A 21,242-nucleotide genomic window follows, 5' to 3' on the forward strand; every position below is an offset into this window, starting at 1 on the left:
ATCCTAACCTTAACCACAAACCCCTAAACCTAACTCCTAACCTACACCTAACCCTAATTCTAACCTGAACTCTTACCCTAACCGTAGACAAAACCCTAAGCCTTTAATAGCCTTTTTCCTTGTGGGGACCTCCGAATGTTTCTTGTTTTACTATCCTTGGGGACATCTGGTTCCCACAAGGACAGTAAAAACAAACACTCACGCACACACGCACACACACACGCTTAGTAACTATAAGTACATTATCTTATGAAATAATTAAGTTATATTCAATTTGTTTTATTTTGTTTGTTCATTTGAAGACTATTGGGATGGGGCCTAACTCATTGTGATTTACCAGTAACAGAACGATAAGAGGAGACGAAAGCCTGAATCAGCGGTTAAATGACAAGACAGCATCTTCTTTCTCTCTCTCTCTGCCCTTTCTCTCCAGAATGCACCCAAAGAGGAAACGGTCTCATGACAACAATTTCGCTAATCACCTGCCTTGTGCTGGGTGCACTCTCAGTGATGACTCACACACAGACACACAGACACACAGACACACTCACTCTCTGTCATCCCAAGACTGAAGCGACGCTGCAACTTTAGGAAATATATTCTGTTGAATATACATACTTGTGCAGTTAATATTTTTCCCTCAAGTGTGTAAAAAGAGCACAGGTAAGAAACATTTCTCTTATAGGTCTCTAGGTTGGAGATGGTGAAAAAGTATTGTTTAGAAATATATTATGTAACATATTTGGGTGTCTAGAAATTCATGCGATAAAGTTAATAGCATACTGGTAAGAACTTATTATGAACGGTTGAATATTCAAATAAGTGTTCGTTTTTTAACTTAATCTAAAACATGATGCATGCTTGGAACATAGAAATTTAAAGTTACTGTGTGATGTCATGGGATGACATTTGGCTGAATTCCTTTGTCAATGTAGCTAAAGTCAATGTAAACAAACCATATTGAAATAAAGACTAGTCTAGCCTACAGTGGAGTAAGTAGGTCTTTATGTAGTCCTAAAAGGCATCTGCTTAATAAAATGTATTATTATTATTAAGTGTACAGTATAACATTATGTTTTGGACACTATATTTTGCCCTGTATTTTTCTTACAACCCGTCTTTGAGATTTAGGAGCAAAGCTGTCTATTTAATTCATACTGGCAGCTTTGAGATGTTGTTTTTCAATGTAGGATGAAGGTCGTTGAGGCTGGTATGTTTTGTATTCTGAGGGTTGGTCACAGTTCCTGTAGGGTCAAACACACACACACACACACACACACACACACACACACACACACACACACACACACACACACACACACACACACACACAAACACAGTATCCCCGTCATAGAAACATGTTCACAAGGAAGGGAACTGGAGGAACAGGTGTAGCTGTATAGGTGTCATGTTGTCTGCCTGCAGACTTTAATCGTTCAGATGGCATTTCAAGGAACAAAAGATGGAATGTAAAGCAAAGCATTTCAGATAGTCACGCTAACCTGTTCTCAAGGTTACCTGTACTTCACAGGCATACAGCTGTACTATACCTTATGGCTTTACCGTTGTTCCCCCATCTCTCCTCTTCTCCCATAAGAAAAATGTTTCCTATATTTTGGATCCTCCTCGTTCTCCCTCTGGTCTCCGCCCAGACATACCATTGGGGTCCATGCCCCACCCCCAGTGTCCAGCCCAACTTCAGCTTGCAGCAGGTAAACACACACACACACACACACACACACACACACACACACACACACACACACACACACATACATACATACATACATACATACATACATACATACATACACACACACACACACATACACAGAGCTTTTTTGTGATTTAAAGCGTACATTTTTAACAACCCCTCTCCTACCCTTATCAGTACCTGGGCACGTGGTATGAGATAGCAAAACTTCCAGCATTCTTTGAGAAAGGGAAGTGCATCCAGGCTGATTACACTCTGAGGGGAGACGGCACCATCAGAGTCCTCAACTCCCAGTTCTAGTCAGTATTTATTTCTGTGTGTATGTGTGAGTGTTTAAGTGTGTCTGAACTATGTCAAACTTTACCTCATACATAGACATTTAGAAGTCGACTGTCCTCCCTGAACTGAAAGCTAGTACGGTTTTCTCATAGACATGTTTTTTCTAAAAGTGGTAACAGTGTATGTGTCTGCCTCCAGTAAAGGTAAGGTGCGGACTGTGGAGGGGACAGCAGTGGTCCAGGACCCCAAAAATCCAGCCAAACTGGGAGTCAGCTTCTCCTACTGTGAGTCTCTACTGTCTATAACTCTATTACCATGACTATATCGAGTCTCTACTGTCTATAACTATATTACCATGACTATATCGAGTCTCTACTGTCTATAACTATATTACCATGACTATATCGAGTCTCTACTGTCTATAACTCTATTACCATAACTCTATTGAGTCTCTACTGTCTATAACTCTATTACCACGACTCTTTTCAGTCTCTACTGTCTATAACTCTATTACCATGACTATATCGAGTCTCTACTGTCTATAACTCTATTACCATGACTATATCAAGTCTCTACTGTCTATAACATGATTACCATGACTCTACTGAGTCTCTACTGTCTATGAGTCTATTACCATGACTATATCAAGTCTCTACGGAGTCTCTACTGTCTATAAGTTTATTACCATGACTATATCGAGTCTCTACTGTCTATAACTCTATTACCATGACTATATTAAGTCTCTACTGTCTATAACTCTATTACCATGACTATATTAAGTCTCTACTGAGTCTCTGCTGTCTATAAGTCTATTACCATGACTCTATCGAGTCTCTACAGGGTCTCTACTGTCTATAACTCTATTACCATGACTCTATCAAATCAAATCAAACTTTATGTCACATGCGCCGAATACAACAAGTGTAGACCTTACCGTGAAATGCTTACTTACAAGCCCTTAACGAACAGTGCAGTTCAAGAAAGAGTTAAGAAAATATTTACCAAATAAACTAAAGTAAAAAATTATCAAAAAGTAACACAATAAAATAACAATAACGAGGCTATATACAGGGGGTGCCAGTACCGAGTCAATGTGCGGGGGTACAGGTTAGTCAAGGTAATTTGTACATGTAGGTAGGGGTGAAGTGACTATACATAGATAATAAACAGCGAGTAGCAGCAGTGTAAAAAAGAAATGGAGGGGGGGTGTCAATGTAAATAATCCGGTGGCCATTTGATTATTGTTCAGCAGTCTTATGGCTTGAGGGTAGAAGCTGATAAGGAGCCTTTTGGTCCTAGACTTGGCATTCCGGTACCGCTTGCCGTGCATTAGCGGAGAAAATAGTCTATGACTTGGGTGACTGGAATCTTTGACAATCTTTTTAGCCTTCCTCTGACACCGCCGAGTATATAGGTCCTGGATGGCAGGAAGCTTGACCCCAGTGATGTACTGGGCCATATGCACTTCCCTCTGTAGCGCCTTACAGTCAGATGCCGAGCAGTTACCATACCAGGCGGAGATGCAACCGGTCAGGATGCTCTCGATGGTGCAGCTGTAGAACTTTTGGAGGATCTGGGGACCCATACCAAATCTTTTCAGTCTCCTAAGGGGGAAAAGGTGTTGTCGTGCCCTCTTCACGACTGTCTTGGTGTGTTTGGACCATGATAGTTTGTTGGTGATGTGGACACCAAGAAACTTGAAACTCTCGACCCGCTCCACTACAGCCCCGTCGATGTTAATGGGGGCCTGTTCGGACCGCCTTTTCCTGTAGTCCACGATCAGCTCCTTTGTCTTGCTCACATTGACGGAGAGGTTGGTAATAGAGTTATTGACAGTATTACCATGACTATCAAGTCTCTACTGAGTTTTCTTTGTCTATAACTATATTACAATGACACTATTGAGGCTCTACTTAGTCTCTACTGTCTATAACTCTATTACCATGACTCTATTGAGTTTCTACTGTCTATAACTCTATTCCCAAGACTCTATCAAGTCTCTACTGAGTCCATACTGTCTAAAACTCTATTACCATGACTATCAAATATCTACTGAGTCTCTACTGTTTATAACTCTATTACTAAGACTCGATAGAGTCTCTACTGAATCCATACTGTCTATAACTCTATTGCCATGACTCTATTGAGTTTCTACTGAGTCCATACTGTCTATACCTTTATTACCATGACTCTATCGAGTCTTTAACTCTATTACCATGAGTGTTTACTGTCTATAACTCTGTTACCAGGACTCTATTGAGTCTCTACTGTCTATAACATGATTACCATGACTATATAGTTTCTGAGTCTCTACTGTCTATAATTCTATTACCACGACTCTATTGAGTCTCTACTGAATGTCTACTGTTGCACAGGTCTTGTTACTCTAGTGTCCTGGATGAATTCAGCTCTGACTCAGGGCCTGTGAGAGAAAGAACAGTTAATATGATAATAACATCATGTCTGACTCTGAGTCTGTCTTAATCTCCATCCCTCTCGACCTCTTCTCTCTCCCCCCCTCTCCAACCCTCTCTCAGTCACTCCCTACAGTCCGTACTGGGTGCTGAGTACTGACTATGTGAGTGGAGCGGTGGTGTACAGCTGTACTGACGTGTTGAGGATTTTCCATGTCGACTACGCCTGGATCCTGGGACGTTCCCGCTTCTTGCCCGCAGAGAAAGTAGAGTACGCCAGGCAGCTGCTGGCTAAAGAAAACATTGACACCTTCAAGATGAGTGTTACCGACCAAACGGGCTGCGACTAGATGGAGGTTTAGAGATCAGCGGTTAGGGTTGTAGGGTTAAAGGGTTATTTATGTGTCCACTTCCCTAGTCCTAGCACCGTAGAAACTTCTCCCCTACTCCCAATGCTCTATCCACATGTCATTTGAGCCCTACCTCTATAGATACAGACAGAAATACGACTATCACATACTTGACCTAGTATCCACCTCTCATGTCTAATTAATCAATAAGGCACGAGGGGGTGTTGTAAATTGCACGACGCATCGCGGAGTGCCTGGACACAGCCCTTAGCCATGGTATATTGGCCATATACCACGAACCCCAGAGATGCCTTATTGCTATTATAAACTGGTTACAAATGTAATTACAGCAGGAAAAATAAATGTTTTGTCATACCCGTGGTATACGGTCTGATATACCTTGGCTGTCAGTCAATCAGCATTCAGGGCTCAAACCAACCAGTTTATAATAGTTTATATACACTGACAGTTGGACTTATAATCTTACCATACAACATATCACTACCTACCATCTCATTTAGACTATATGTATTTTATATTTAGAAACTTTATGGTCTGTAGTTGGAGATCTGTTAGTTTATAAGGTAGTTTGATTGATTAGATGTCTAGCTATGTAACGATGGTGACGGTTTCTTCATGTGATGAATAGAATGCTGACAGCATGAGTTAGTTCTCTGGCTTCAAATTGAAGCCATGGGCTTTCTGTATATTAGGAATTAAAGTTTTGTTTTGAAGTCAAACTGATGACTGTCTTTTCTCCTGCAACAGTGTTTAGATTGCGATTGGGACAAACAATCTCTGCAGCCCTCTCCTGAGTGTCTAGTCAAACAGCAAGTACTGATGTGGCCACTATAAAGCAGGGGTATCAAACCATTGACAGTGGAAGAATAGTAAAAAATCCTCAGGCAAACACACACATACATTGTTTTGCTATATGTGGGCAATGGGCAGGGGTGCATGCATGTGGTTGTGACAAGGGTATGTGGGGAGAGGTGTAGGTGTGTATGTGTGTGTGTGTGTGTGTGTGTGTGTGTCTTGGGGGACACACGTGATCTTACATCAGGATCCTGTTCCCTCATTTCTGCCATGAGCTTTAGACTCCTCTGGACCCGAGACAGACAGCACCTCTGGCAAGACACACACAGGTAAAAATAACCAGACTCTTCTCATCACAAACAGACGCACAGACATGAACCTGAACATAGAAATAGAAAACATAGAATCCCCACCGTCACACCCTGACCTACTCTACCATAGAAAATAACATCTTTCTATGGTCAGGACGTGACAGTACCCCCCCAAAGGTGCGGACTCCGACCGCACCTAAACAAAAACAACAACCCCCCCCCCCCCCAAGAAAGGGAGGGTAGGGTGGGTAACTACTGTCTATGGAGGCTCTGGTGCAGTACACATAACCTTCCCATCCCGCGGATCCTCCAACAGAGGAGGCGGCTCCGGTTCGGGGCGTAACCCCCGCTCCGCCCGCTGATACCTCTGCTTCTGTGCCACCAGACCGTGGATCGTCGTCGGAGGAACCGGACTGTAGATCATCGCCTGAGGCTCTGAACTGCAGACCACCGCCGGAGGTTCTGGACTGCGGGCCGTCTCAGGAGGTTCCGGACTGCGGGCCGTCTCAGGAGGTTCCGGACTGCGGGCCATCTCAGGAGATTCCGGACTGGGGACCGTCGCTGCAGGCTCCATGCCATGGATAATCACTACAGGCTCCGCGCCATGGATCATCCCTACAGGCTTCTTGCCATGGATCATCCCTACAGGATTCGTGCCATGGATCATCACTGGAGGCATCGGACCATGGATCATCACTGGAGGCTTCTTACGTGGAGCTGGAACAGGTCTCACCGGACTGGGGAACGTCGCTGGAGGCTCCGGAATGGGGGACGTCACCAGAAGCTCTAGACTGGGAACTGTCGCCGGAAGCTCTGGACTGGGAATGCGCACTGGAGGCCTGATGCGTGGGGCTGGCACAGGTGGCACCAGACTAGTAACACGCACCTCAGGGCGAGTGCGGGGAGCAGGAACAGGACACCCCGGACTGGGCAGGGGCACTGGAGGCCTGATGCGTGGGGCTGGCACAGGTGGCACAGGTGGCACCAGACTAGTAACACGCACCTCAGGGCGAGTGCAGGGAGTAGGAACAGGACACCCCGGACTGGGCAGGCGCACTGGAAGCCTGATGCGTGGGGCTGGTACAGGTGGCGCCAGACTAGTAACACGCACCTCAGGGCGAGTGCGGGGAGCAGGAACAGGACACCCCGGACTGGGCAGGGGCACTGGAGGCCTGATGCGTGGGGCTGGCACAGGTGGTACCAGACTGGTAACACGTACCTCATGGCAAGTGCGAGGAGCAGGCACAGGGCGTACCAGGCTGAATAGACTCACTGGAGGTCGGTTACGTGGGGCAGGCACAGGATATACTGGGCCGTGGAGGCGCACTGGAGATCTCAAGTGTAGGGCTTGCACAACCAGTTCTGGTTGGATGCTCAACCTAGCTCGACAAATGCAGGGCGCGGGCACAGATCACACTGGCCTGTGAATGCGCACTGGCGACAGTGCGCATTCACCGCATAACACGGTGCTTGCTTCGTCACTCGCTCCCCACGGTAAGCACGGGGAGTTGGCTCAGGTCGCCAACCTGACTCTGCAAATCTCCCCGTGTGACACCCAATTTTTTTTTAGGGGGGCTGCCTCTCGCACTTGCCTCGTGGCTGGTATAGTGCCTCGTAATATCGCCGCTCCGCTTTAGCTGCCTCAATTTCCTCTTTCGGACGGCGATACTCCCCAGCCTGACTCCAGGGTCCTTTCCCGTCCAGAATTTCCTCCCAAGTCCATTCCTGTTTCTCCTGGGCACGCTGCTTGGTCCTTTGGTGGTGGGAGATTCTGTCACGGTTGTCATAAGGAGAAGCAGACCAAAGTGCAGCGTGTGTGTCGTTCCACAATTGATTTACACTGTGAAACTATGCAATACATAAACATAAACTAAAGAACAAAACAACAAACCGTGACGCAGTGGTGAAACATACACTACTCAAAAATAATCTCCCACAAACCCAGGTGGGAAAAAGCCCTACTTAAGTATGATCTCCAATTAGAGACAACGAGGACCAGCTGCCACTAATTGGAGATCATCCCAAACAAAACCCCAACATAGAAATACAAAACTAGAACCTGAACATAGAAATAGAAAACATTGGAGAAAAAAAACTCTGTCATGCCCTGACCTACTCTACCATAGAAAATAACATCTTTCTATGGTCAGGACGTGACAGTCATGCACACAGTAGATGTCCTAACCGACATGCCAAAACTATAGTTTGTTAGCAAGAAATTTGTGGAGTGGTTGAAAAACAAGTTTAAATGACTCCAACCTAAGTGTATGTAAACTTACGACTTCAACTGTAAATACCCTGAGATTAAAGCTGGAAGTCTGTACTTTCAGCTCATCTTGTTTCCTTTCAAATCCATTGTGGTGGCGTACATAGCCAAAATGATAACTTTGTCAATGTCCAAATATTTATGGACCTGACTGTGTATATATTTTTGGGTTTGTGTTTTAGCTCACATGATATGATTAAAAAGTATGCATTAATGTGTCTGTAATATAATACACGTGGCAAAAACGAATGTAGACATTAATAAATGCATTTCCAAAGCTTCCTAAATACTTTTTACAATGGTGTAGGAGTCTCAATATGGAGGCTCGGTGTCGTCAATACAGTGACAGATCAGACGGGCTGTGGCCTGAGAACAAACACACAGGCCCACAGACAGACATTTGTTTTACTATCCTTGTGGAGAACAAACAATTGATTCCCATTCAAAATCCAATTTTCCATAACCTAACACTTAACCTAACCCTAACTCTAACCTTAACCCCAAACCCCTAAACCTAACTCCTAACCCTAATTCTAACCTGAACTGTTACCCTAACCGTAGACTAACCCCTAAGCCTTTTAATAGCCTTTTTCCTTGTGTGGACCTGCAAAAGGTTGTTTTACTATTCTTGGGGACTTCTGGTTCCAACAAGGATAGTAAAATCAAACACACACACACACACACACACACACAGTTTAGTAATTGTCACTACATTATCTTATGAAATAATTAAGTTATATTTCATTTGTTTTATTTAATTTGTTCATTTGAAGACTATTGGGATGGGGCCTAACTCACCGTGATTTACCAGTAACAGAACGATAAGAGGAGACGAAAGCCTGAATCAGCGGTTAAATGACAAGACAGCATCTTCTCTCTCTCTTTCTCTCTCTCTGCCCTTTCTCTCCAGAATGCACCCAGAAAGGGAGGGGTCTCATGACAACAATTTCGCTAATCACCTGCCTTGTGCTGGGTGCACTCTCAGTGATGACTCACACACAGACACACAGACACACAGACACACTCACTCTCTGTCATCCCAAGACTGAAGCGACGCTGCAACTTTAGGAAATATATTCTGTTGAATATACATACTTGTGCAGTTAATATTTTTCCCTCAAGTGTGTAAAAAGAGCACAGGTAAGAAACATTTCTCTTATAGGTCTCTAGGTTGGAGATGGTGAAAAAGTATTGTTTAGAAATATATTATGTAACATATTTGGGTGTCTAGAAATTCATGCGATAAAGTTAATAGCATACTGGTAAGAACTTATTATGAACGGTTGAATATTCAAATAAGTGTTAGTTTTTTAACTTAATCTAAAACATGATGCATGCTTGGAACATAGGAATGTAAAGTTACTGTGTGATGTCATGGGATGACATTTGGCTGAATTCCTTTGTCAATGTAGCAAAAGTCAATGTAAACAAACCATATTGAAATAAAGACTAGTCTAGCCTACAGTGGAGTAAGTAGGTCTTTATGTAGTCCTGAAAGGCATCTGCTTAATAAAATGTATTATTATTATTAAGTGTACAGTATAACATTATGTTTTGGACACTATGTTTTTCCCTGTATTTTTCTTACAACCCGTCTTTGAGATTTAGGAGCAAAGCTTTCTATTTAATTCACACTGGCAGCTTTGAGATGTTGTTTTTCAATGTAGGATGAAGGTCGTTGAGGCTGGTATGTTTTGTATTCTGAGGGTTGGTCACAGTTCCTGTAGGGGCAAACACACACACACACACACACACACACACACACACACACACACACACACACACACACACACACACACACACACACACACACACACACACACACACACACACACAAACACAGTATCCCCGTCATAGAAACATGTTCACAAGGAAGGGAACTGGAGGAACAGGTGTAGCTGTATAGGTGTCATGTTGTCTGCCTGCAGACTTTAATCGTTCAGATGGCATTTCAAGGAACAAAAGATGGAATGTAAAGCAAAGCATTTCAGATAGTCACGCTAACCTGTTCTCAAGGTTACCTGTACTTCACAGGCATACAGCTGTACTATACCTTATGGCTTTACCGTTGTTCCCCCATGTCTCCTCTTCTCCCATAAGAAAAATGTTTCCTATATTTTGGATCCTCCTCGTTCTCCCTCTGGTCTCCGCCCAGACATACCATTGGGGTCCATGCCCCACCCCCAGTGTCCAGTCCAACTTCAGCTTGCAGCAGGTAAACACACACACACACACACACACACACACACACACACACACACACACACACACACACACACACACACACACACCCACAAACAGAGCTTTTTTGTGATTTAAAGCGTACATTTTTAACAACCCCTCTCCTACCCTTATCAGTACCTGGGCACGTGGTATGAGATAGCAAAACTTCCAGCATTCTTTGAGAAAGGGAAGTGCATCCAGGCCGATTACACTCTGAGGGGAGACGGCACCATCAGAGTCCTCAACTCCCAGTTCTAGTCAGTATTTATTTCTGTGTGTATGTGTGAGTGTTTAAGTGTGTCTGAACTATGTCAAACTGTACCTCATACATAGACATTTAGAAGTCGACTGTCCTCCCTGAACTGAAAGCTAGTACGGTTTTCTCATAGACATGTTTTTTCTAAAAGTGGTAACAGTGTATGTGTCTGCCTCCAGTAAAGGTAAGGTGCAGACTGTGGAGGGGACAGCAGTGGTCCAGGACCACAAAAATCCAGCCAAACTGGGAGTCAGCTTCTCCTACTGTGAGTCTCTACTGTCTATAACTCTATTACCATGACTATATCGAGTCTCTACTGTCTATAACTCTATTACCATGACTATATCGAGTCTCTACTGTATAACTCTATTACCATGACTATATCGAGTCTCTACTGTCTATAACATGATTACCACGACTATATCGAGTCTCTGTCTATAACATAATTACCATGACTATATCGTTTCTGAGTCTCTACTGTCTATAATTCTATTACCACGACTCTATCGAGTCTCTACTGTCTTTAACTCTATTACCATGAGTGTTTACTGTCTATAACTCTGTTACCAGGACTCTATTGAGTCTCTACTGTCTATAACTCTATTACCATGACTCTATTGAGTCTCTACTGTCTATAACTATATTACCACGACTCTATTGAGTCTCTACTCTCTATAACTCTGTTACCAGGACTCTATTGAGTCTCTACTCTCTATAACTCTATTACCATGATTCTATTGAGACTCTACTCTCTATAACTCTATAACCATGACTCTATTGAGTCTCTACTGTCTATAATTCTATTACCACGACTATATCGAGTCTCTGCTGTCTATAACATGATTACCATGACTATATAGTTTCTGAGTCTCTACTGTCTATAATTCTGTTACCATGACTCTATTGAGTCTCTACTGAATGTCTACTGTTGCACAGGTCTTGTTACTCTAGTGTCCTGGATGACCTAACCCTGTCTAACTCCTCTCTCTGGAGTCAGAGGTTCGATGTTGATGATTTCAGCTCTGACTCAGGGCCTGTGAGAGAAAGAACAGTTAATATGATAATAACATCATGTCTGACTCTGAGTCTGTCTTAATCTCCATCCCTCTCGACCTCTTCTCTCTCCCCCCCTCTCCAACCCTCTCTCAGTCACTCCCTACAGTCCGTACTGGGTGCTGAGTACTGACTTTGTGAGTGGAGCGGTGGTGTACAGCTGTACTGACGTGTTGAGGATTTTCCATGTCGACTACGCCTGGATCCTGGGACGTTCCCGCTTCTTGCCCGCAGAGAAAGTAGAGTTCGCCAGGCAGCTGCTGGCTAAAGAAAACATTGACACCTTCAAGATGAGTGTTACCGACCAAACGGGCTGCGACTAGATGGAGGTTTAGAGATCAGCGGTTAGGGTTGTAGGGTTAAAGGGTTATTTATGTGTCCACTTCCCTAGTCCTAGCACCGTAGAAACTTCTCCCCTACTCCCAATGCTCTATCCACATGTCATTTGAGCCCTACCTCTATAGATACAGACAGAAATACGACTATCACATACTTGACCTAGTATCCACCTCTCGTGTCTAATTAATCAATAAGGCACGAGGGGGTGTTGTATATTGCACGACGCATCGCGGAGTGCCTGGACACAGCCCTTAGCCATGGTATATTGGCCATATACCACAAACCCCCGAGGTGCCTTATTGCTATTATAAACTGGTTACAAATGTAATTACAGCAGGAAAAATAAATGTTTTGTCATACCCGTGGTATACGGTCTGATATACCTTGGCTGTCAGTCAATCAGCATTCAGGGCTCAAACCAACCAGTTTATAATAGTTTATATACACTGACAGTTGGTCTTATAATCTTACCATCCAACATATCACTACCTACCATCTCATTTAGACTACATGTATTTTATATTTAGAAACTTTATGGTCTGTAGTTGGAGATCTGTTAGTTTATAAGGTAGTTTGATTGATTAGATGTCTAGCTATGTAACGATGGTGACGGTTTCTTCATGTGATGAACAGAATGCTGACAGCATGAGTTAGTTCTCTGAGGGTTGGGCACAGTTCCTATAGGGGCAAACACACACACACACACACACACACACACACACACACACACACACACACACACACACACACACACACACACACACACACACACACACACACACACACACTATCCCCATCATAGAAAGATGTTCACAGGGAAGGGAACTGGAGGAACAGGTGTAGCTGTATAGGTGTCATGTTGTCTGTATATTAGTCATTAAAGTTTTGTTTTGAAGTCAAACTGATGACTGTCTTTTCTTCTGCAAAAGTGTTTAGATTGCGATTGGGACAAACAATCTCTGCTGCCCCCTCCTGAGCATCTAGTCAAACAGCAAGTACTGATGTGGCCATTATAAAGTGTGGTTGTGACAAGGGTATGTGGGGAGAGGTGTAGAGGTGTGTGTGTGTGTGTGTGTGTGCGTGCGTGCGCTTCTGGGGGGGGGGGGGCGTGATCTTACAACAGGATCGTGCTCCGTCATATCTGCCGTGAGCTTTAGACTCCTCTGAACCCGAGACAGACAGCACCTGTGGCAAATCAAATCATAGTTTATTTGTCATGTGCGCTGAATACAACAGTTGTAGACCTTACAGTGAAATGCTTACTTACAGGCTCTAACCAACAGTGCAAAAAAGGTATTAGGTGAACAATAGGTAAGTAAAGAAATAAAAACAACAGTGAAAAATAACAACAGCGAGGCTACATACAGTAACCAGGCTATAACAGTAGCGAGGCTACATACAGACACCGGTTAGTCGGGCTGATTGAGGTAGTATGTACATGTAGATATGGTTAAAGTAACTATGCATATATGATAAACAGAGAGTAGCAGCAGCGTAAAAGAGGGGTTGGGGGGTGGCACACAATGCAAATAGTCCGGGTAGCCTTTTGATTACCTGTTCAGGAGTCTTATGGCTTGGGGGTAAAAACTGTTGAGAAGCCTTTTTGTCCTAGACTTGGCACTCTGGTACCGCTTGCCATGCGGTAGTAGAGAGAACAGTCTATGACTGGGGTGGCTGGGGTCTTTGACAATTTGTAGGGCCTTCCTCTGACACCGCCTGGTGTAGAGGTCCTGGATGGCAGGCAGCTTAGCCCCAGTGATGTACTGGGCCGTACGCACTACCCTCCGTAGTGCCTTGCGGTCGGAGGCCGAGCAATTGCCGTACCAGGCAGTGATGCAACCAGTCAGGATGCTCTTGATGTTACAGCTGTAGAACCTTTTGAGGATCTGAGGACCCATGCCAAATCTTTTTAGTTTCCTGAGGGGGAATAGGCTTTGTCATGCCCTCTTCACGACTGTCTTGGTGTGTTTGGACCATTCTAGTTTGTTGGTGATGTGGACACCAAGGAACTTGAAGCTCTCAACCTGCTCCACTACAGCCCCATCGATGAGAATGTGGGCGTGCTCGGTCCTCCTTTTCCTGTAGTCCACAATCATCTCCTTAGTATTGGTTACGTTGAAGGATAGGTTGTTATTCTGGCACCACCCGGCCAGGTCTCTGACCTCCTCCCTATAGGCTGTCTCGTCTGCAAACTTAATGATGGTGTTGGAGTCGTGCCTGGCCATGCAGTTGTGGGTGAACAGGGAGTACAGGAGGGGACTGAGCACACACCCCTGGGGAGCTCCAGTGTTGAGGATCAGCGTGGCAGATGTGTTGCTACCTACCCTCACCACCTGGGGGTGGCCCGCAAGGAAGTCCAGGATCCAGTTGCAGAGGGAGGTGTTTAGTCCCAGGATCCTTAGCTTAGTGATGAGCTTTGAGGGTACTATGTTGTTGAACGCTGAGCTGTAGTCAATGAATAGCATTCTCACATAGGTGTTGCTTTTGTCCAGGTGGGAAAGGGCAGTGTGGAGTGCAATAGAGATTGCATAATATGTGGATCTGTTTGGGTGGTATGCAAATTGGAGTGGGTCTTGTGTTTCTGTGATAATGGTGTTGATGTGAGCCATTACCAGCCTTTCAAAGCACTTCATGGCTATGGACGTGAGTGCTACGGGTCTGTAGTCATTTAGGCAGGTTGCCTTCGTGTTCTTGGGCACAGGTACTATGGTGGTCTGCTTGAAACATGTTGGTGTTACAGACTCAATCAGGGACATGTTGAAAATATCAGTGAAGACACCTGCCAGTTGGTCAGCACATGCCCGGAGCACACGTCTTGGTAATCCGTCTGGCCCTTCAGCCTTGTGAATGTTGACCTGTTTAAAGGTCTTACTCACATCGGCTACGGAGAGCGTGATCACACAGTCGTCCAGAACAACTGATGCTCTCACGCATGCCTCAGTGTTGCTTGCCTTGAATCAAGCATAGAAGTGACTTAATTCGTATGGTAGGCTAGTGTCAATAGGCAGCTCGCGGCTGTGCTTCCCTGTGTAGTCTGTAATAGTTTACAAGCCCTGCCACATAAGACGAGCGTCGGAGCCGGTGTAGTACGATTCAGTCTTAGCCCTGTATTGACGCTTTGCCTGTTTGATGGTTCGTCGGAGGGCATAGCTGGATTTCTTATAAGCTTCCGGGTTAGAGTCGCGCACCTTGAAAGCGGCAGCTCTACCCTTTAGCTCAGTGCGAATGTTGCCTGTAATCCATACCCTCAGTTATGTTACATTCTGCTTGCTCTTTGTGGATTTAGGCCGGGGTTGATGTTAAGCATTTTACGTCAAATCGTTTAGTAAATAGTGCTGTATGTGTAATCCATGTTAAAGTGCCATAATAAGTATGCCGTATTGAAGATAACTGACTCAGATGGCAAATAACTGTGACTAACTGTTGTATTCAGTAAGGACAGATTGCTGCATCCATAAGGCGAGGTCTGTTTTCAATACTGCATGGGTACAAAGAGCACTGTGTGTTTGTTTGTGTGTGTGTGTGTGTGTGTGTGTGTGTAAACTCAGTGAGAAATAATATTTGAGGAGGAAGGAAGTTTCTTCATGTATCCCAGAGTCCTCAAAGGAGGACTCTCATTTTTCAGGACTCTCAATCGAGTCTTTGTGTATGGAATACTTGGTATGCTTCAGAATGCTAAACTCCATCTCTCCCATCTCTCTCCCTCCTACAGATGCTAGAGGCTTCACCGCTGAAGGAGGTAAAATACACACACACACACACACACACACACACACACACACACACACACACACACACACACACACACACACACACACACACACACACACACACACACACACAGACCTTCTGTAACATGTACTGATAGGCTCTACATGGTTCTTATATTATGTAGACTTCCTTGGGGTTGTCAGTCAGTGAGTGTTTTGATTTGTTTCTGTCTGTGTGTTTGTAGTTCCATACGATGAGCCCCCGGCAGTCCCCTACTGGCCCTACACCACCTCAGACTTCTGGCACTACGTAGAGTACTTCAGGTCTATTGGAGCCTACAAGCACATCAACGAAATGGCCCGTGCCTTCTATGCTCACCAACAAATGGGAGACACACTGGGATATGAGACCAACGAGGGACACGAACACTGAGGAGAGAGAGGAGACGGAGAGGGGGGGTACGGTAGAGGGAGAATAGAGAGGAGGAGAGAGGGTGGGGAGAGGGTCAGGAAGGGAGAAGAGAGGGGGAGAATGATGAGAGGGGATGAACGGAGGGAGAGGGGTACGGTAGAGGGAGAATAGAGAGGAGGAGAGAGGGTGGGGAGAGGGTCAGGAAGGGAGAAGAGAGGGGGAGAATGATGAGAGGGGATGGATGGAGGGAGAGGCCCCATAAGGTTATGTAATATTGTATATTGAAATGCATTTAATAAATATGAGGCTATATAAGCAAATGTATTTTAACTTATCATGAAATATATGAATGCGTCTCACATACCTGAAAAAAAACACATGAATTTCAGTGGCTATAATATAAAACGTTACATAAATGTAATGTGCAATATGAATGAAATTTGACCAGAAATTTGATCTCATTGTCATAATTTACCATATTTGATGTGGATACTTGCAAAGATTGAAATGCAATAGGAATTTTGTATGGGGAATTTTTACAAAGATAAAGTTATTTTACAATCAGTTATAGGTTTCCCATCCTTGGGTATGTAACTCCTGTCATCACCTGGAGGTTTGTACCATATTTTACCTAGTTTTACCTAAGTCTGTAGTAGCTGTACCTGGCTATCTTCTGAAGCCAACCTTTGCTTCAATCTGTACACCTAAACGACCGTTGGTTCCGTGTAAAAGTCAAGCGCATTATACTGTTACCAAAGCAGGAAGTGGTGTTACACGGAAAAGGGTCCGGTTGCTATTGTTTACGTCGACAGAGAACATCTAGCTATATAGTTAGCTAATATTCCTTACGGTACCTAGTTCAAAACAGAAATTATCATGAAACCAGCGGTGGACGAGATGTTCCCTGAAGGCGCCGGGCCTTATGTGGATCTAGACGAGGTTAGTAATCATCAGGGGCCACGAGAGAATCGCCGACCGAGCCTAGCTACAGTAACTCCAACGCTAACCTAGCCACCTAGCCTCCTAACGTTAGTGACTCGGATAGAAAAAACGCCTGCTGTTAATTAAGAGCGGCGTCGCTCGGTCTGAATATTAACATTCATCGCTCGCGGTACGGTTTAAGAAGCATAAGGACCTTAATGTTTCATATCAACAATAACACAGATGAGGGGCGTGTTTCGAAAGCCGAATCGCAAGTGATGATTATTGACGTTTCTAAACGTTAAAACACAGTGTTGGGATTGTAGTTCACATGACCCAGTTATGGGCGAAGCTGAGGGATGAAAACTGTAGGGAGAAGGCAGAATGCTGCCTAGAGTTTTCGAGAACTAGATGTATGCCCAGTAACACACTCGTGTTGTCCGTGGACCGACTCGTACATAAAACATCCTACATTCAGGCTGCAAAGGCATCAATTCTATCGTTAACTAGATTTTTTTTTAGCCCTCAGCTTCGCCCACGAATGAAGGATGCTTTATGTACGAGTCGGTCCACGGAGGACCTGACCGGGAATGCACATCAACCCTAGGCGATAGTGCATGGGTGCTAGGCTATAGCACAGACAGTTTTTTTAAAACCTAAACTGTCACCTTTTTGTCTGTAGACTTAACTGTCTTTGATTTCTAGCTGATGTGTTTTCTTTACTTGGCTTACATTGTTTTAAAGTTGTTCCTGTGTGTGGGTGTGTCTGATTCTTCAGGCAGGGGGCAGCAGCGGTCTGCTCATGGACCTGGCAGCAAATGAGAAAGCAGTGCACTCAGACTTCTTCAACGGTCAGTCAGTCAGACAGACACACACACACACACACACACACACACACACACACACCGTAGAGGCTAGGTGGGGCTGGAGGCTAAACTAGAGCAGTGTTTCTCAAACCTATCCTTGAGTATCTCATTTGACTTATTTGTTCTATTCCAGTACTAGCATACCTGATTTAAACTAATCTAGTGCTGATGAGTAGTTGACCAGTTGAATCAGCTGTGCTGGTGGAATGGGTGGAGAGGTTGGGGGAAACACTGGGCTAGACTGGGTAGAGAAGCATCTTGGGGGCTAGGGAGGGGTCTTATGAAAGTGTTCTGTGTGTGTTTGCTTTGCCAACAGGGCCGTCTCACAAAAACGAACATGTCTTTTCCCTGTAAACTTCAATTAACAACACACACACCACACAGTGTAGCTAATGTGTTTTCCATCTGGCAGTGTTAGCCACGGGACAAACAGTTTATGGCTCAGCAACACATGACCTAGAAAGTGATCATTAAAAAGAGGAGAGGAGAAGGAATGGTTAAAGGGAGACTTCAGGAGGAATGGTTAAAGGGAGACTTCAGGAGGAATGGTTAAAGGGAGACTTCAGGAGGAATGGTTAAAGGGAGACTTCAGGAGGAATGGTTAAAGGGAGACTTCAGGAGGAATGGATAAAGGGAGACTTCAGGAGGAATGGTTAAAGGGAGACTTCAGGAGGAATGGTTAAAGGGAGACTTCAGGAGGAATGGTTAAAGGGAGACTTCAGGAGGAATGGTTAAAGGGAGACTTCAGGAGGAATGGTTAAAGGGAGACTTCAGGATTTTTGGCAATGAGCAACCTAACGCTAGTTAGCGTTGGCTCGCGAAACTACCGCTAACTTCCTTCATACTAGATACAGAGACATGACAACGGTATCCATCAGTTCATCTCACTCTGGGGGATGTAGATAAAGGGCCTCATTGCAACAAAAAACGAAGTATCCCTTTAAAGAAGATATAAAGGAGGAGTAGAGAGAAGAGGAGAGTAGGGAACGGATAGGAGTAATGTCAGGAGGAAATGAGAAGAGAGGGGGAGCAGAGAAAGGAGGAGAAGAGAGGGGGAGCAGGGAAAGGAGGAGAAGAGAGGGGGAGCAGGGAAAGGAGGAGAAGCGAGGGGGAGCAGGGAAAGGAGGAGAAGAGAGGGGAGCAGGGAAAGGAGGAGAAGAGAGGGGAGCAAGGAAAGGAGGAGAAGAGAGGGGAGCAGGGAAAGGAGGAGAAGAGAGGGGAGCAAGGAAAGGAGGAGAAGAGAGGGGGAGCAGGGAAAGGAGGAGAAGCGAGGGGGAGCAGGGAAAGGAGGGGGAGCAGGGAAAGGAGGAGAAGCGAGGGGGAGCAGGGAAAGGAGGAGAAGAGAGGGGGAGCAGGGAAAGGAGGAGAAGAGAGGGGGAGCAGGGAAAGGAGGAGAAGGGAAAGGAGGGGGAGCAGGGAAAGGAGGAGAGGAGGATGATAAAGGGGTTTATGGTTCCTGTTAGACTGAAACTCAGCAGGACACCTAGCCAGCCTTCCGCTTTGAACACACTCACACACACCACGTATCAGACACACACCACGTATCACACAGGCACTCACACACACACCACGTATCACACAGGCACTCACACACACCACGTATCACACAGGCACTCACACACCACGTATCACACAGGCACTCACACACACCACGTATCAGACAGGCACTCACACACACCACGTATCACACAGGCACTCACACACACCACGTATCACACAGGCACTCACACACACCACGTATCACACAGGCACTCACACACACCACGTATCACACAGGCACTCACACACACCCAGCAGAAAAACACATTCCCCTGTGTTTCTGTGGTGTCAGTGATTTTTGCCTTTTGAGTGGTTGTAGCTCCTGTAAAGCAGCACATTTGTTAACACCAAACCTCTCCTATCCTTAGGGAACCTAAAGTCGTAAGGCATTACCTACCAAATACTGACCTACAGTACTACTGTTATGAGTCAGACTACAAACTGGACTACTATTTTAGAATGTTTTCAAACTTCACCATGCATATACTGTATCAGGGCACTCAGCAGATAGGAGCTGTCAATCAATCACATCAGAAGCTCACTGTGTTCTTTCTCTCTGTCTACCTGTCTCTCTGTCTCAGACTTTGAGGATCTGTTTGATGATGAGGACCTGCAGTGAATGAGGAAGACCCTATATACCCATGATTACGTGTGTGTGTGTGTGTGTGTGTGTGTGTGTGTGTGTGTGTGTGTGTGTGTGTGTGTGTGAGACATTAAGATCGTAAGAACTGTAAAACCAGAACCATTTCCATGTTGGAAGTGCTTTTGAAGATCTGCCCTCATTTCCACTGTGTTTGTTAAATAAAGCCTTTTCTAAAAAGCAGGTGTGGGTGAATTCTATGCATTCCATAGACTGGTGAAATGATCAGTGTTGCCGTCGTGTTTCAATGTGCTGCGGCAGGTTGGCAGGTCTGTAGGCGCTGAGAAACACCTGTTAGTGGAGAAATAATTACATATGCCATAACATCACATACTCACGCATACCTATAATATTTATATCAACATCCCCAGCTAACATGACCACTACACAGATGGCTATTATACAGCAACACTACAAAACATATAGAGCAGTGGTATTTAAAGTCGGGGTAACGGGGGAACTGCAGTAGGGTTGCCCAATTTCTTTTTATATATGCACTACCGGTCAAAAGTTTTAGAACACCTACTCAGTCAAGGGTTTTTACTTTATTTGTACTAGTTTCGACGTTGTAGAATAATAGTGAAGACATCGAAACTATGAAATAACACATAGGAAATCATGTAGTAACCAAAAAAGTGTTGAACAAATCAAAATATATTTGAGATTCTTCGAAGTAGCCACCCTTTGCCTTGATGACAGCTTTGCACACTCTTGGCATTCTCTTTACCAGCTTCATAAGGTAGTCACCTGGAATGCATTTCAGTTAACAGGTGTGCCTTGTTTAAAGTTAAGTTGTGGAATTTCTTTCCTTAATGCGTTTGATCAAATCAGTTGTGATTTGACAAGGTAGGCGTGGTATACAGAAGATAGCCCTATTTGGTAAAAGACCAAGTCCGTATTATGGCAGGAGCAGCTCAAATAAGCAAAGAGAAACGACAGTCCATCATTACTTTAAGACATGAAGATCAGTCAATAAGGAACATTTCAAAAACTTTGAAAGTTTCTTCAAGTGCAGTTGCAAAAACCATCAAACGCTATGATGAAACTGGCTCTCATGAGGACCGCCACAGGAAAGGAAGACCCAGAGTTACCTCTGCTGCAGAGGGTAAGTTCATTAGAGTTACCAGCCACAG

General features: G+C 44.7%; 4 protein-coding genes across 4 annotated transcripts; all 4 read left to right on the top strand.

The window, feature by feature from the left end:
• The first annotated feature begins 494 nt into the window (after nucleotides 1–494).
• LOC115195458 (apolipoprotein D) lies at nucleotides 495–4,860 on the top strand. Its single transcript, XM_029755315.1, has 5 exons — nucleotides 495–663; nucleotides 1,598–1,712; nucleotides 1,892–2,013; nucleotides 2,192–2,277; nucleotides 4,531–4,860. Exons 2-5 carry the CDS (start codon nucleotides 1,602–1,604, stop codon nucleotides 4,755–4,757), a joined length of 546 nt encoding a protein of 181 aa, XP_029611175.1. The 5' UTR covers nucleotides 495–663; nucleotides 1,598–1,601; the 3' UTR covers nucleotides 4,758–4,860.
• Nucleotides 4,861–9,121: 4,261 nt separating this feature from the next.
• On the top strand, nucleotides 9,122–12,108 carry LOC115195459 (apolipoprotein D). Its single transcript, XM_029755316.1, has 5 exons — nucleotides 9,122–9,290; nucleotides 10,251–10,365; nucleotides 10,509–10,630; nucleotides 10,809–10,894; nucleotides 11,779–12,108. Exons 2-5 carry the CDS (start codon nucleotides 10,255–10,257, stop codon nucleotides 12,003–12,005), a joined length of 546 nt encoding a protein of 181 aa, XP_029611176.1. The 5' UTR covers nucleotides 9,122–9,290; nucleotides 10,251–10,254; the 3' UTR covers nucleotides 12,006–12,108.
• Nucleotides 12,109–15,210: 3,102 nt separating this feature from the next.
• Nucleotides 15,211–16,218, top strand: LOC115195461 (otospiralin). Its single transcript, XM_029755317.1, has 2 exons — nucleotides 15,211–15,760; nucleotides 15,977–16,218. Exons 1-2 carry the CDS (start codon nucleotides 15,670–15,672, stop codon nucleotides 16,162–16,164), a joined length of 279 nt encoding a protein of 92 aa, XP_029611177.1. The 5' UTR covers nucleotides 15,211–15,669; the 3' UTR covers nucleotides 16,165–16,218.
• A 671-nt stretch (nucleotides 16,219–16,889) lies between these two features.
• LOC115195462 (COP9 signalosome complex subunit 9) lies at nucleotides 16,890–20,292 on the top strand. Its single transcript, XM_029755318.1, has 3 exons — nucleotides 16,890–17,082; nucleotides 17,843–17,915; nucleotides 20,051–20,292. Exons 1-3 carry the CDS (start codon nucleotides 17,020–17,022, stop codon nucleotides 20,086–20,088), a joined length of 174 nt encoding a protein of 57 aa, XP_029611178.1. The 5' UTR covers nucleotides 16,890–17,019; the 3' UTR covers nucleotides 20,089–20,292.
• Nucleotides 20,293–21,242: the final 950 nt, after the last annotated feature.

Source organism: Salmo trutta, chromosome 6 (assembly GCF_901001165.1).
Source record: "Salmo trutta chromosome 6, fSalTru1.1, whole genome shotgun sequence".
NCBI lineage: Eukaryota > Metazoa > Chordata > Actinopteri > Salmoniformes > Salmonidae > Salmo > Salmo trutta.